This window comes from Symphalangus syndactylus, chromosome 3, assembly GCF_028878055.3.
Source record: "Symphalangus syndactylus isolate Jambi chromosome 3, NHGRI_mSymSyn1-v2.1_pri, whole genome shotgun sequence".
NCBI classification, from domain to species: Eukaryota; Metazoa; Chordata; class Mammalia; order Primates; family Hylobatidae; genus Symphalangus; species Symphalangus syndactylus.
Window position 1 is genome coordinate 73,774,992 of NC_072425.2, and position 14,042 is coordinate 73,789,033.

Genomic DNA, 14,042 nt, shown 5'->3' on the forward strand with positions numbered 1-14,042 from the left:
CTAGAAGTCAGTCTCTTTGGCAAAATGTTAACATTAAGAATTTTATCAACCAAAGAAAGTTTTTCTCAAAGACTGAAAGTCGAATATGAATATGTTTTAGATGCATAATATTCTATTCATCAAGTTGGCATTGTTCTCTTCCCTGTACCAAGTCAACTTTAATTACACCAAAGAGAAAACAGAAGCTAGTATGTGCTTACAGCCTTTTCATTGCTGATCAGGAATCCTGTTTGGATCCCTATCAAGAGTCTTGTATCATTTCATATCTTGATGAACATAGATTTTTGTGTTTTCTATTAATTGCTCCATTATTTCAAATTATTTTAAATACTGATGATTCGTCCAGGAAACATTACCCTAAACTGGAGGCTTTTAAAAGTCACTGCATTAGCTCCTCCCTAGCCTTGGAGGTAGGGTTGGGGGGAGCTAGCACAATAAAAATAAATAAATTTAAATAAATAAATAAAAGTTATTTCATTGTAGCGACTGAATTGCTTACTGAGTCTAATTCTCTTCCCGTTTCCCTGCTTCTATCCTTGGGAAACACATTGCCAGATTCTATGAAAAAACTGAGTAGGGAAATAGGAAACATTTCAGAGATTAGTTTATGAAAGCCCAAGATGTACCATTTTTAGTGTCCTCAAGCCTATTGTTAACATGATTATAGGCAGACTGTTCTAAATTCTTAGATGATAAGAACTTTCTTTGTTGATTATCTATCGTATAGCAATGAGAATATTTCTAAAATTCTCAGACATGTTACAAACCATTTGTCAAACTCAGATATCATTTCTTACATATCTAACACAGCATGAAATGATTGTAGTGTTCCTTTATATTTTTGATAGATTGAACCGAAGTGTCCTTGCAGCTTATAGATGCTTTTCACTCTAATATCATAGTTATTTTCATTTTCAAAAGCTCTACTCCATCTTCTTCTCTATTTTCATGGATTCATTGCTCACCGTGGCATACATATAAATCACAAATTAAGCTAATTAATAGATACCTTGAAAGTGAGTCAATTTCATTGTCCCAATATTTTTTATATCCTTATCTTATTTAACTGTAAGACCTGTTGAATTTTAGAAATGGAAAGTCCGTGACTAACTCAGCCACATATACTATGTTTTGTTATTTAGGTGGTGAATATGACTATTTGTTTCCCAGAAAATGAACCAAACTCTTTTCAAACATAAAATTACTTCCATGTTTCTGCTTGGTTTTTCTATAATATATTCCTGCTTTGAGTCTTAAAGTTGAAACTATATAGAAACAAAGTTTCAAATGTATTAGTGAAACATGCTTTAGGGTAAATTGGTGCCGCCTATGGCTCAAAAATGTCACACTCATACCAAGTCTCAAAAAAATAGCCTATCATCCTCTTATTGGTTCCATCTGTGCTTTGTTACTTCTCTTTCCCTGTCTTCTTTTGGAGTGTTATTACTTCACTTCATCTCTCTTGTTGTTTTTTTTAAAAAGTAATTTAGTGATTGTTACTGTAGTTGTTGCTTTGGGACCTACAGCATAACACTAACTTTTCAGTCTACTTTTCAGTATTCATCGATAGTGTAAAAACCTTAAAACTGTGCCCTTCTATTGCCTTTCCCTGCCTTTATGCTAATGCTATAATATATTTTACTTATATATGTTATAAATTCTACAATGTATTATTATTGTTATAAAAGTCAGTTGTCTTTTAAATAGTTTTAAATAATAGCAAAATATACATTTACCCATGCAATTACTGCCCCCCCAAAATTTGTTAAATAATGCCCACCCTCAGGCAGCCCACTTTCTATCACATAATGCTTGACTAGGTGATTGACCCCCTGAACAATAATAGAGTGTTCAGTAGACTCTTGTGTTAAAATTGGCTCTTGACACTTGTGACAAACTCTTGGTCTATGGCCTAATACACCACATTCACTTTGCTATGTTGCCATTCTTTTGTTCAATGTACTCCTTTTTAATATTTGCTTCTTTCAAACCAGTCTCCTAAACACAACCACTTGGTAATAATTCATCCACTCAACAAATGCTTACTGAGCAAGGACTAGGACTCCTGACTGCAAATAAACTTCTCGTCAGTGCAGAGACATATGTGCAAATGGAAGTAATGAAGGATTGGAAGTGGCATCCTAGAATGCCTTAAGCTTAGAGAATCATAGGGGCATGAAGAGAAAGCAAGGGTTGGATCCTAGTTACGTTATAGAAAAGAGCTTCTTAAATGGCACATGTCTACTGAAAGTCTTCTAGTTTGTTCACCAAGCAGAGGGAAGGGTATTTCAGCAAGGAACTGAATGAACAAAGGCAGATGGGCTAGAAACAACATAAAGGATCCTGACAGGAGCAAGATGCTCAGCACAACTAGGGCATCAGGTATGTGGGATTGGGTCATGCTGTGATGGTGGGAGTGCAGTCAGCAAGAGATAAGACCAAAGAAAGAATTGATGGAAAACCAAGTCTCATATGTTTTCACTAATAAGTAGGAGCTAAGCTATAGGATGCAAAGGCATAAGTATGATATAATGGACTAAGGGGATTCGTGGGGGAAGGTTGGGAGGATGGTTGGGTACAATGTTGGGTACAATGTACACTGCTCGGATGACAGGTGCACTAAAATCTCAGAAATCACCACTATAGAACTTATCCATGTCACCAAAGACCACCTGTACTCCAAAAACTATTGAAATAAAAATAAATTTTTTAAAGTGTTGGGAGTGTGACATCAGCAGTCTTTGAATGCCCTGCTAAGAATTTTTAGCTTTATGTCATAGGGAATGAAGGCCACTTTAAACATTCTAATATGGAGAGTGATATAATCAGGCATGGAAGATGGCCTGAACAGCTGCACAGAGGCTAGAATGAAAGCAGGGATGGACAGGACCAGAATCAAGAAGACTAGCAAAAAAAGGACTGTAATAGTAGATGCCACAGGCTGAACAAAGGCTGACAGTGAGGACAGAGAAAGAGAAGTAGATAGGAGGAAGAAGCCATGTGGCAGAGGACTTTTCACTGTCTGGCAGATCATATGTTTTACTTACTTTTGCTCTGTCTTCCTTTTCTAGAATGCAGGTTCTGTAAAGGCAGGGAGTTGTTGTCAGTGTGGTTCACTGCTCCATCCTCAGCACCTAAATGGTGCCTGGCACAGAAGAGATACTCAATAAATATGCCCAATAACAAATCAACTACATGCAAGAGGGTGAGGGTAACAAGTACAATGCACAGATTTATGACTTTTAAGGGGGCACAAAATGAGAGCAAGCACATACACAGGAAAGCTGGTTGGCAGGCAGGTTGGTGGGATGGAGAAAAGGGGACCATATCAGTTTGAAAGATTTTGCTTCTCTTCAACGTAAGAATCAAAATTCCATCTAGCCTAAGGTAATCTGTCCACAAGAGAGCAGAAGATATAATATATCAAACTGAATTCGGAGGAAAGGTGTTTTTTTAACAAAATGTTTTGATGTTGAGTTTTTTGGGATTTTGAAGAAGAATCTCACTGTATTCCGTAGTGCTTTGATAAGATCAACCACCACATTGCAAACATCCAAAAGTTTTAGGGTGCATGTTGAAAATACCAATTTTATAGTAAATAAGTATGACTTTATTAAATCACCTACAAAATGATTAAATTAATAACTTTTACTTCTACCCAATTTAAAATATTTTTCTATTAAACTTCATATTGGTGAGATTTGATAGAATGAGCATATATGCCTATCTCCCTTCCTCCTCCTCATCCTCAAATAACACAAAAAAGACAAAATCACAAATATATATATATCTCCTAAGCAGACTCTATAAGTGCTCATCATGAAGGGAGAGGGAAAAGTATACCACATTATGAGACAAGAAATTTTTAGCAATTTCTGGAATGTTAAAGGAGGTATAGAGACTAGTGTTTCAGATCCAGCGCAGTGGCTGACACCCGTGATCCCAACACTTTGGGAGGCCAAGATGGGCAGATCACTTGAGCCTGGGTGAAACCCTGTCTCTAAAAAACATACAAAAATTAGCCAGGCATGGTGGTGTGCACCTGTAGCCCCAGCTATTCAGGAGGCTGAAGCAGAGGTATCACCTGAGCCTTGGGAGGTTGAGGCTGCAGTGAGCCAAGATCATGCACTCCAGCCTGGGAGACAGAGTGAGACCCTGTCTCAAAAAAAAAAAAAAAAAAAAAAGAGGAAGGAAGGGACGGAGGAGAGAAGGAGGGAGGGAGAGAGAAAGAGAGAAAAGGAAGAAAAGATGGAGGGAAGAAAGGAGAGAAAGAGGGAGGGAAGGAAGGAGGGAGGAAGGAAGGAAGGAGGGAAGGAAGGAAGGAAGGAAGGAAGGAAGGAAGGAAGGAAGGAAGGAAAGGATTTTCCAGGAAGGAAGGCAGGAAGGGAGGGAGGGAGTGAGGGAGGAAGGAAGGAGTTTCCAGGAAGGAAGGAACGAAGGAAGGGAGGGAGTGAGGGAGGAAGGAAGGAGTTTCCAGGAAGGAAGGAAGGAAGGGAGGGAGGGAGGGAGGGAGGGGTTTCCAAATTATTCTAGGAGAAAAGTATACACTGTGAACAGTTATTTCAGTTACTATACAGCATTAAAATAAAGGCAGGGAACAGGAAAGGGCCCTGAGGGTAAAATCAGAATAATAAATTAAAGAACTCCCCTCAGAGTAGCTCATAGGCCAAGAAATTCCATATCTACAAAGTTTATTTTACTGATATACTCACCCATGTGCATATACAGATATTCACTGCAATGGTGTTTGTAATAGCAAAAGATTGAAAATGATCCAAATGTTCATTAGCAGAAGACTGGCTATTCTACAGCCAACAAATAATGATATATGTGTATATATACATATAATTATGATAGATATGTATATATACATATATCATTTGTATATATGTATATATACATATATGTGGTTTTACATATGTATGCGTATATATACATATATGTGGTTTTACATATGTATGTGTATCTATACACATGTGTATAACATATATTAATACATGTATATATGTATTAATATGTATATACACACATATATACCTAACCATATAAACATATATATGTATATGGTTAAGTAATTTATAGGATATATATAAATCCACTGTAATATTAAAAACACAATTTTTAGTAAAAGGAAATAAATTACCTACATTTAAAAATGAATGAAAATGACAAAGTACATATAAAAAATATGAGATACATAATTTTAAATGCATTAACTAGAAAACAAGAAAGAATAAAAATAAATTGACTAGGAAGTCAACTTAAGATTCTATGAAAAGAACAGCTAAGGAAGCAAAAGTAGAAGAAATGAATGGATAATGATAAAAGATAATACTTTAAACTCTATATAATAATATTGGGCCAGGCATGTTGGTTCATGCCTGTAATCCCAACACTTTGAGAGGCCAAGGTGTGAGGATGGCTTAAGTCCAAGAGTTTGAGATCACTCTGGGCAACATAGTGAAACCCCCATCTCTACAAAAAGTTAAAAATTTAGCAGAGAGTGGTGGTGCATGACTGTAGTCCCAGCTACTCAAGAGGCTGAGGTGGGAGGATCACTTGAGCCTGGGAGTTCAAGGTTATAGTGAGCTATGATCATGCACTGCACTCCAGCCTGGGCAACAGAGTGAGACCTTGTCTCAGAAAATAACAATAATAATAATATTGATCAATACAATGAAAAACTGATTCTTTGAAATGACCATGATTTTGATATAGTGAAAAGTAGAGAAGAATGAAAAAATTGTCATATAATTCTACATATAAAAGAGATTTTAAAACAGTAAGAGAATTCTATGTACAACTAAATAACAATAAATGTGAAAATTTGAAATTTTGGGATTTGATATGTCGACATAAAATTTCTTGATTTTGATATTCTTAACAACACTGGGACTTATTTGCTAATATTTTATTTAGGATGAAATAAAATATTAGCAAAATGTTGATGAAATGCTCGATTATCTAGAAAAACATGAACTTGAGTCAAGGAGAGGCAGAAAATCTCAACTGATCAATAACTGTTGAAGAAATTATAAAGATGATCGGCAATCTATCCGTAAAAATGGTCCAGCACCAAACAGCGTATAAACATCCTACTAACTCTGCCAGACGCGGGTGAATTCCTTTGTTATAGGGACTAATCTGCTACATGAAGGGGAAAACGTTCCCAACTCAGAAGGTTAGCGTAACTCTAATACCCAAACCATATAAGACTGGTGACAGGTACCAACCTCACTCACAAACATCATTGCAAAAATCCTAAATAAAATATTAGCAAATAAGATCCAGTGTTGCTAAGAATAATGCATCAAAATCAAGGAATTTTATGTCGACATATCATCTCCCAAAACTACTATTTTAATTCACATTCCCTCCAAGAATATTTAAGAATACGTGTTTTTTCCATCTCTGCCAACATTGATGGGTGACAAGAAAGGAAGGCCTTAGTTTTTCTTCTTTGACTTTTTTTCTGAAGCAGATATAAAAAATGTGTAATTAATATTTTTAAACATTCAAATTTCAAATAAAATAAAAATGGAGTGCTGATGAATACATAATATCTCAGGTCAGTCCAGGCAAGATTATAATGTAACTTTGTCTTTGGAGCCTCCAGCCTCCCGTTGGTCCTCCCTTTTCCTCTTTTTAAGGCATCCTTCCTCCCACACCCTGGGTCACTCCCAGGTCCTTGGGTTCCGAAACCAGCACAAGGATGGGGCATGAACACGTGAGCAACCATTGCCCCCACTTCGGTTTTCCAGAAAAACTGTGAAGCCCTGTTGTACCAAAATATTCCAAGGCTGTTTCCTCAGAAACCACATAGAAACATTACATTTATACATCTTCCTTTCCCCAACCTCAAACTTAAATCTGTTGCTAGGAAAACCTGATAATCTTATATTTCAGGGTAAATTTAATGTTATCTATTTGTTGCCTCAGAAGAATTTCCACCTGAAATGTGATCTTTATGAAGCAAAATTTTAGTCTTCAGCAGAACAAGTCAGATGGTTAAGGAATTCCATTTGATGCCTAATTTCTTAATTCTAAACAATGAACTCTGATGTTATCCTGAGTGTCCTCAGCTTGCTGCCAGCTAAGTACATGATACATGATAATATCTTTCAGACCATAGCCAGCACTGGCTTAAAGAATTGACTTAAAGGGCCAGTCAAAATTTCACCTCTGTCCCCTGGTTCTTCCTCCAGTGGACCCCAAATTTTCCCCTTAATTCAGGAATCCCTTCCTGAGTTCAGAGCATAGAATAGTTCCCTCTCAACTTCCAAGTGGAAACTTTGGGGGCATTAATAGCTGTTTGGGATAATGTCCAGATGGCATCTTGGCCAAACCTGTGGTTAAGCAGAAGCAGATTTCTGGAAAATTTAATTGAATTGGGACACACCTCCACCTGACGGTCCTTACCTATGATCCAAATATAGCAGATAGATGGAGTTTGTTTGGCTCTTTATATTTTTTAACTTTTTTAGATCAGGGCCGTACATGGTGGCTCACACCTGTAATCCCAGCACTTTGGGAGGTCAAGACCAGGAGTTCAGGACCAGCCTGGGCAACATAATGAAACCCCATCTCTACCAAAAAAAAAAAAAAAAAAAAAAAAAAAGGAGAGAGAAAAAGAGAGAAAAGGAAGGAAAAGAAGGAAGGAAGCTGAGCATGGTGGCACATGCCTTGTAGTCTCAGCTACTCAGGAGGCTGAAGTGGAAGGATTGTTTGAACCCAGCAGATTGAGGCTGCAGTGAGCTATGATCGTACCACTGTACTCCAGCCAGAGTGACAGAACAAGACCTTGTCTCAAAAAAAATTGTTTTCAGTTCAAATATCTATGAAGGCATTTCAATTTGCAATTTCTGCCTTACCCTCATCCCAGGCTCTGACCTTAGGATGTAAACAGGTACAAGAGTCAAGTGTTCATGTTATCTTATTCTTCCCTCTCCTTATTTTTTTTCCCAAGTTATAAAGGTGAGAGTTATTCAATTCCAATCACAGCTGTTATTCTAGCTCATTGTGTGACCTTAGACAAGTTACCTTGTCTTTAGGTGGTGGACTAGAAGTTTTCTAAGGCAACTAATTAACAGTCTATGGTTCTGTGTGTCTATTCTCACTACCATAGTGATAAAACCTAGACTTATAGATTAGCAAATATGATTGTTTACTTCCTATGTAGTTGGAAATAAATAAGCACCATTATTATCCCATTCTAGAGATAAGCTCGAGGCATGAAACAGTTGAGTACTATAATAACTCAAATGTGGATATTCAAGCAATATTTTGGCTTTTTTTCTATAGCCTCCTCTGATGTGGAAAACAAACTCTTCATTATTGTTATGCATTGTTTGGAACTTTTTCTTTCCCTCTTTCTCTGCCATCAGTTATCACTGCCCCAGAAGTTGAGAGTTATGCCTGACGCCACATAACTATGTTGTTTATGTACAAAATGATACTCCATCATGTCAGCCACTCTCTGTCCACATCAGTCAATCTATGGACTCTGTGACAATCTCAGTGTTCCAGGGCCAAATACGAAGTCAGATGTACTCCACCAACACTGTGATGGACTTTACCCACTTACTCTGCTTGAAGTTATCCTCTGCTCTATTAAATGGGTCTGTGACCAGCTGTCCTGTACAATTTAGGAGTTATGGAACTGGATAGCTTAGCTGTATTAATTTCTCCATCTATATCTAATATAAATGTTCATATTAATGATGTTTTGATTGCATAGTCATACATATACATCCTCATGTAATTCATATATTTATTTTATGTATTTACATAAAACCAGAAAGAATGGAAGGTAACATAATTTAAAATATGCATTGCTATGCCTGACTCCTAGCAAGGGCCCCAAAATCATAGTTTTATTTTTTTATTGGGGGTGCAGGCTGTCTTAGTCTATTCAGGCTGCTCTAACAAAATACAATAAAATGGGTAGCTTACAAACAACAGAAATTTATATCATACAGTTCTGGAGGCTCAGAAGTCCAAAATCAAGGCAGCACAGATTCAAGTGGTTCATAAACAGCAGTTCTAGCTGTGTCCTCATGCGGTGGAAAGTGGAAGGGAGAGGCCTTTCATAATGGCACTAATTTTATAATGACTATTAATCATCACCTAATGACCTCCAAAAGACTCACCTCCTAAAGCTATCACATTGGTGAGTAGGTTTCAACATAAGCACTTTGGGGGAACACGACCATTAGACCATAGTGGGGTGCATATGGTTATGACCAAAACAGTGCAACTATAAGTGGTCTGTGTTTGGAAACTACTGAGGCATCTCCCTCTTAATAAATCGTAGAGCTCTCTCATCGGATTCTTGTTATGTGTGCTTGCCCTGTGGTTAAGAATCTACTTTGTAGATAAAGAGATAGTCTCTGCTAAGATGTAGTCTCATTGATTTAATTTCTCTTGGGGGAAAAAATACTTTGCTAATGATCACCTTGTCTCAAATTGCAGATTACGGTATTTCGGATGGGATCAGAAGGACACCAGGACATTGATTTAGCTATCCTGACAGCTTTACTCAAAGGTAAAAGAGTTTCTGTGTCCAGAGAGTGTGAAAATAATTTAAACAAATTAATACAGTGACCTTATGTCTCCTAATAATAGATATAATCCCAAATGATACTATGACACAATAAATTATTGATAACATAGGGGTCTCTCCTATAAGATAGTTAGTGCTATTAAATTCTCCTAGAATAGATGTTACAGTGTGACTCAATTTTATGATTTAAGTATACTACAGTTTAGTTATGTCCATTGAGTTATAAACACATATAAAGAAAAAGGCTGACATAATATGTAAGACACAATGTTATCTGAGGTTATTTAATAGTAATTTTTACCCTATCTACTTTCAAAAACCATTTGATATGGCATATGTGTGGGTATATGTGTGTGTGATATATATACACACAATAATAAATACCTTAAAACACACAATAATATATTAAAATGGAAAATCAAAAACCATTGAGAGGAAGGAGAAGGAAAAAAATTATGGTACTGTACTTGTAATAGAGCATTAAATTAAAGCTTCCTGGAAGTCAAAGCAAAAATGATAATACTCTGAGTTGTAACTTGTTTTGAAGGTGGGTATTTATCCTATTCTCTAGTCCCAATAATACAAAGTCCTCTATCTGTCCTCGTCCTTGGAGCCATATGAAGAGCAGATCTGTCCTCGTCCTTGGAGCCATATGAAGAGCAGTTTCCTTTAGGTTCTGTGGATTAAATCCAATCCTTCCTGTGCTTTACAAAGTACATTACATTTGACTAATAATTTGCAGTGTTAAAATAAACAGAAGGAAGTTTCCCCTGTTCAGTGCTGAAATTCAAACTAGAACTATAAGACAAAACAAATCATAGACTTGTTAAATGTGGTTCTGAGTTAGAAATGTCTCCTACATTCTCTCTTAGCCTCATAGTTTGTTTGTCTGCTGTAGCATCATGGTTGGTCACTACCTGTTTGTCATCTCCCTGGAAGGGCAGAGAATGTGTCTCATTCATTACTACCTTCTTAACACCTCACACAATCCTTAATATATGTCAACATTCAATCAAGTTTTGTTTAATAAATGAAGGGATGAGTGGATTACTCAATGATTCAGTGATAGATTCAGCATTCCAAAATTAAAACTCAGAATACCAACTATTTCATTCATTTTCTAGTGTATCTACTCTTCTTCTACTATTAATATTCTCTTGAGGACCCATCATGTGCTGTATTTCAACAACCAAATCATATAGGAGCTATTTTTAATTCCCATTTTACAGATGGAGTAAGTTGAGCTACAAGAAGTTAAGTAATTTGCTACAGGTTAAAATGCTAATTAGTAAGCTTGGCCTTAGGTCCAAGTATGTCTAACTCTTCACTATACCATGTAACCCCTCTGACAACACTAATTTGTCATTTCTCTTCACCGACTCTCCAAGTGTATATATGCACGTTCATTCAAAATCCTGATTGCGATTTAGAAGTTTTGCAATCCCATGAATCATATCATGTGTCCAGCTTGAGAACTGCTGCTCTAAAGCATTGTATCCCAATGAACGAAGAAATACAAAGGCTTTGCAGAAGAATCATGGGACCAGGGACCAGGCATGGACTGAACCACAAAGCATACTGCAGGCCCCACTCTCCCCTTATCAGAGACAAAAATAAAAATTGAGGCAAGTTACCCTATATTTGCCATTCTCAAATAAAGATATTTTAAAGTAATAATGTCAGTAACTGACATTTATTGAGAACTTACTATGTGCCAAACACTGTGTTGGATGCATTCCATGTATACATTTGTTTATTCTTTTTTTTTTTTTAGAGTTTTTTTCTTTTTCTTTATTAAACAAATTATTTTTGGTAGAGATGGGGTCTTGCTATGTTGCTTAGGCTGGTCTTTCTTTTTTTATTATACTTTAGGTTTTAGGGTACATGTGCACAATGGGCAGGTTTGTTACATATGTATCCATGTGCGGTGTTGGTTTGCTGCACCCATTAACTCATCATTTAGCATTAGGTATATCTCCTAATGCTGTCCCTTCCCCCTCCCGCCAACCCACAACAGTCCCGGGAGTGTGATGTTCCCCTTCCTGTGTCCATGAGTTCTCATTGTTCAGTTCCCATCTATGAGTGAGAACATGCCGTGTTTGGTTTTTTGTCCTTGCAATAGTTTACTGAGAATGATGGTTTCCAGCTTCATCCATGTCCCTACAAAGGACATGAACTCATCATTTTTTATGGCTGCATAGTATTCCATGGTGTATATGTGCCACATTTTCTTAATCCAGTCTATCGTTGTTGGACATTTGGGTTGGTTCCAAGTCCTTGCTATTGTGAATAGTGCCGCAATAAACATACGTGTGCATGTGTCTTTATAGCAGCATGATTTATAGTCCTTTGGGTATATACCCAGTAATGGGATGGCTGGGTCAAATGGTATTTCTAGTTCTAGATCCCTGAGGAATCACCACACTGACTTCCACAATGGTTGAACTAGTTTACAGTCCCACCAACAGTGTAAAAGTGTTCCTATTTCTCCACATCCTCTTCACCACCTGTTGTTTCCTGACATTTTAATGATCGCCATTCTAACTGGTGAGAGATGGTATCTCATTGTGGTTTTGATTTGCATTTCTCTGATGGCCAGTGATGATGAGCATTTTTTCATGTGTTTTTTGGCTGCGTAAATGTCTTCTTTTGAGAAATGTCTGTTCATGTCCTTCGCCCACTTTTTGATGGGGTTGTTTTTTTCTTGTAAATTTGTTTGAGTTCATTGTAGATTCTGGATATTAGCCCTTTGTCAGATGAGTAGGTTGCAAAAATTTTCTCCCATTCTGTAGGTTGCCTGTTCACTCTGATGGTAGTTTCTTTTGCTGTGCAGAAGCTCTTTAGTTTAATTAGATCCCATTTGTCAATTTTGGCTTTTGTTGCCATTGCTTTGGTGTTTTAGACATGAAGTCCTTGCCCACGCCTGTGTCCTGAATGGTATTGCCTAGGCTTTCTTCTAGGGTTTTTATGGTTTTAGGTCTAACACGTAAGTCTTTAATCCATCTTGAATTAATTTTTGTATAAGGTGTAAGGAAGGGATCCAGTTTCAGCTTTCTACATATGGCTAGCCAGTTTTCCCAGCACCATTTATTAAATAGGGAATCCTTTCCCCATTGCTTGTTTTTGTCAGGTTTGTCAAAGATCAGATAGTTGTAGATATGCGGCATTATTTCTGAGGACTCTGTTCTGTTCCATTGATCTATGTCTCTGTTGTGGTACCAGTACCGTGCTGTTTTGGTTACTGTAGCCTTGTAGTATAGTTTGAAGTCAGATAGCGTGATGCCTCCAGCTTTGTTCTTTTGGCATAGGATTGACTTGCTGATGCAGGCTCCTTTTTGGTTCCATATGAACTTTAAAGTAGTTTTCTCCAGTTCTGTGAAGAAAGTCGTTGGTAGCTTGATGGGGATGGCATTGAATCTATAAATTACCTTGGGCAGTATGGCCATTTTCACGATATTGATTCTTCCAACCCATGAGCATGGAATGTTCTTCCATTTGTTTGTATCCTCTTTTATTTCATTGAGCAGTGGTTTGTAGTTCTCCTTGAAGAGGTCCTTCACATCCCTTGTAAGTTGGATTCCTAGGTATTTTATTCTCTTTAAAGTAATTGTGAATGGGAGTTCACTCATGATTTGGCTCTCTGTTTGTCTGTGATTGGTGTACAAGAATGCTTGTGATTTTTGTACATTGATTTTGTATCCTGAGACTTTGCTGAAGTTGCTAATCAGCTTAAGGAGATTTTGGGCTGAGACAATAGGGTTTTCTAGATATACAGTCATGTCATCTGCAAACAGGGACAATTTGACTTCCACTTTTCCTAATTGAATATCCTTTATTTCCTTCTCCTGCCTGATTGCCCTGGCCAGAACTTCCAGCACTATGTTGAATAGGAGTGGTGAGAGAGGGCATCCCTGTCTTGTGCCAGTTTTCAAAGGGAATGCTTCCAGTTTTTGCCCATTCAGTACGATATTGGCTGTGGGTTTGTCATAGATAGCTCTTATTATTTTGAGATATGTCCCATCAATACCTAATTTATTGAGAGCTTTTAGCATGAAGGGTTGTTGAATTTTGTCAAAGGCCTTTTCTGCATCTATTGAGATAATCATTTGGTTTTTGTCTTTGGTTCTGTTTATATGCTGGATTACATTTATTGATTTGCATATGTTGAACCAGCCTTGCATCCCAGGGATGAAGCCCACTTGATCATGGTGGATAAGCTTTTTGATGTGCTGCTGGATTCGGTTTGCCAGTATTTTATTGAGGATTTTTGCATCAATGTTCATCAAGGATATTGGTCTGAAATTCTCTTTTTTGGTTATGTCTCTGCCAGGCTTTGGTATCAGGACGATGCTGGCCTCATAAAATGTGTTAGGGAGGATTCCCTCTTTTTCTATCGATTGGAATAATTTCAGAAGGAATGGTACCAGTTCCTCCTTGTACCTCTGGTAGAATTTGGCTGTGAATCCATCAGGTCCTGGAC

General features: G+C 37.2%; 1 protein-coding gene and 1 long non-coding RNA gene across 24 annotated transcripts in view; one reads left to right on the forward strand and one right to left on the reverse strand.

Annotated features, from left to right (window-relative positions):
• Positions 1 to 14,042, forward strand: part of TRPM3 (transient receptor potential cation channel subfamily M member 3) — a 943,194-nt gene that overhangs the window by 767,575 nt on the left and 161,577 nt on the right. For all 23 annotated transcript variants that reach the window (XM_055272296.2, XM_055272299.2, XM_063636996.1 and 20 more), the window contains one exon: positions 9,472 to 9,544. In XM_055272296.2, the coding sequence (XP_055128271.1) occupies positions 9,472 to 9,544 (73 nt within the window). The remainder of the gene's footprint in view (positions 1 to 9,471; positions 9,545 to 14,042) is intronic.
• Positions 1 to 14,042, reverse strand: part of LOC129479338 (uncharacterized) — a 49,935-nt gene that overhangs the window by 19,155 nt on the left and 16,738 nt on the right. Inside the window, exon 2 of the long non-coding RNA XR_008656646.2 lies at positions 6,397 to 6,472. This is a non-coding gene — a long non-coding RNA (uncharacterized lncRNA). The remainder of the gene's footprint in view (positions 1 to 6,396; positions 6,473 to 14,042) is intronic.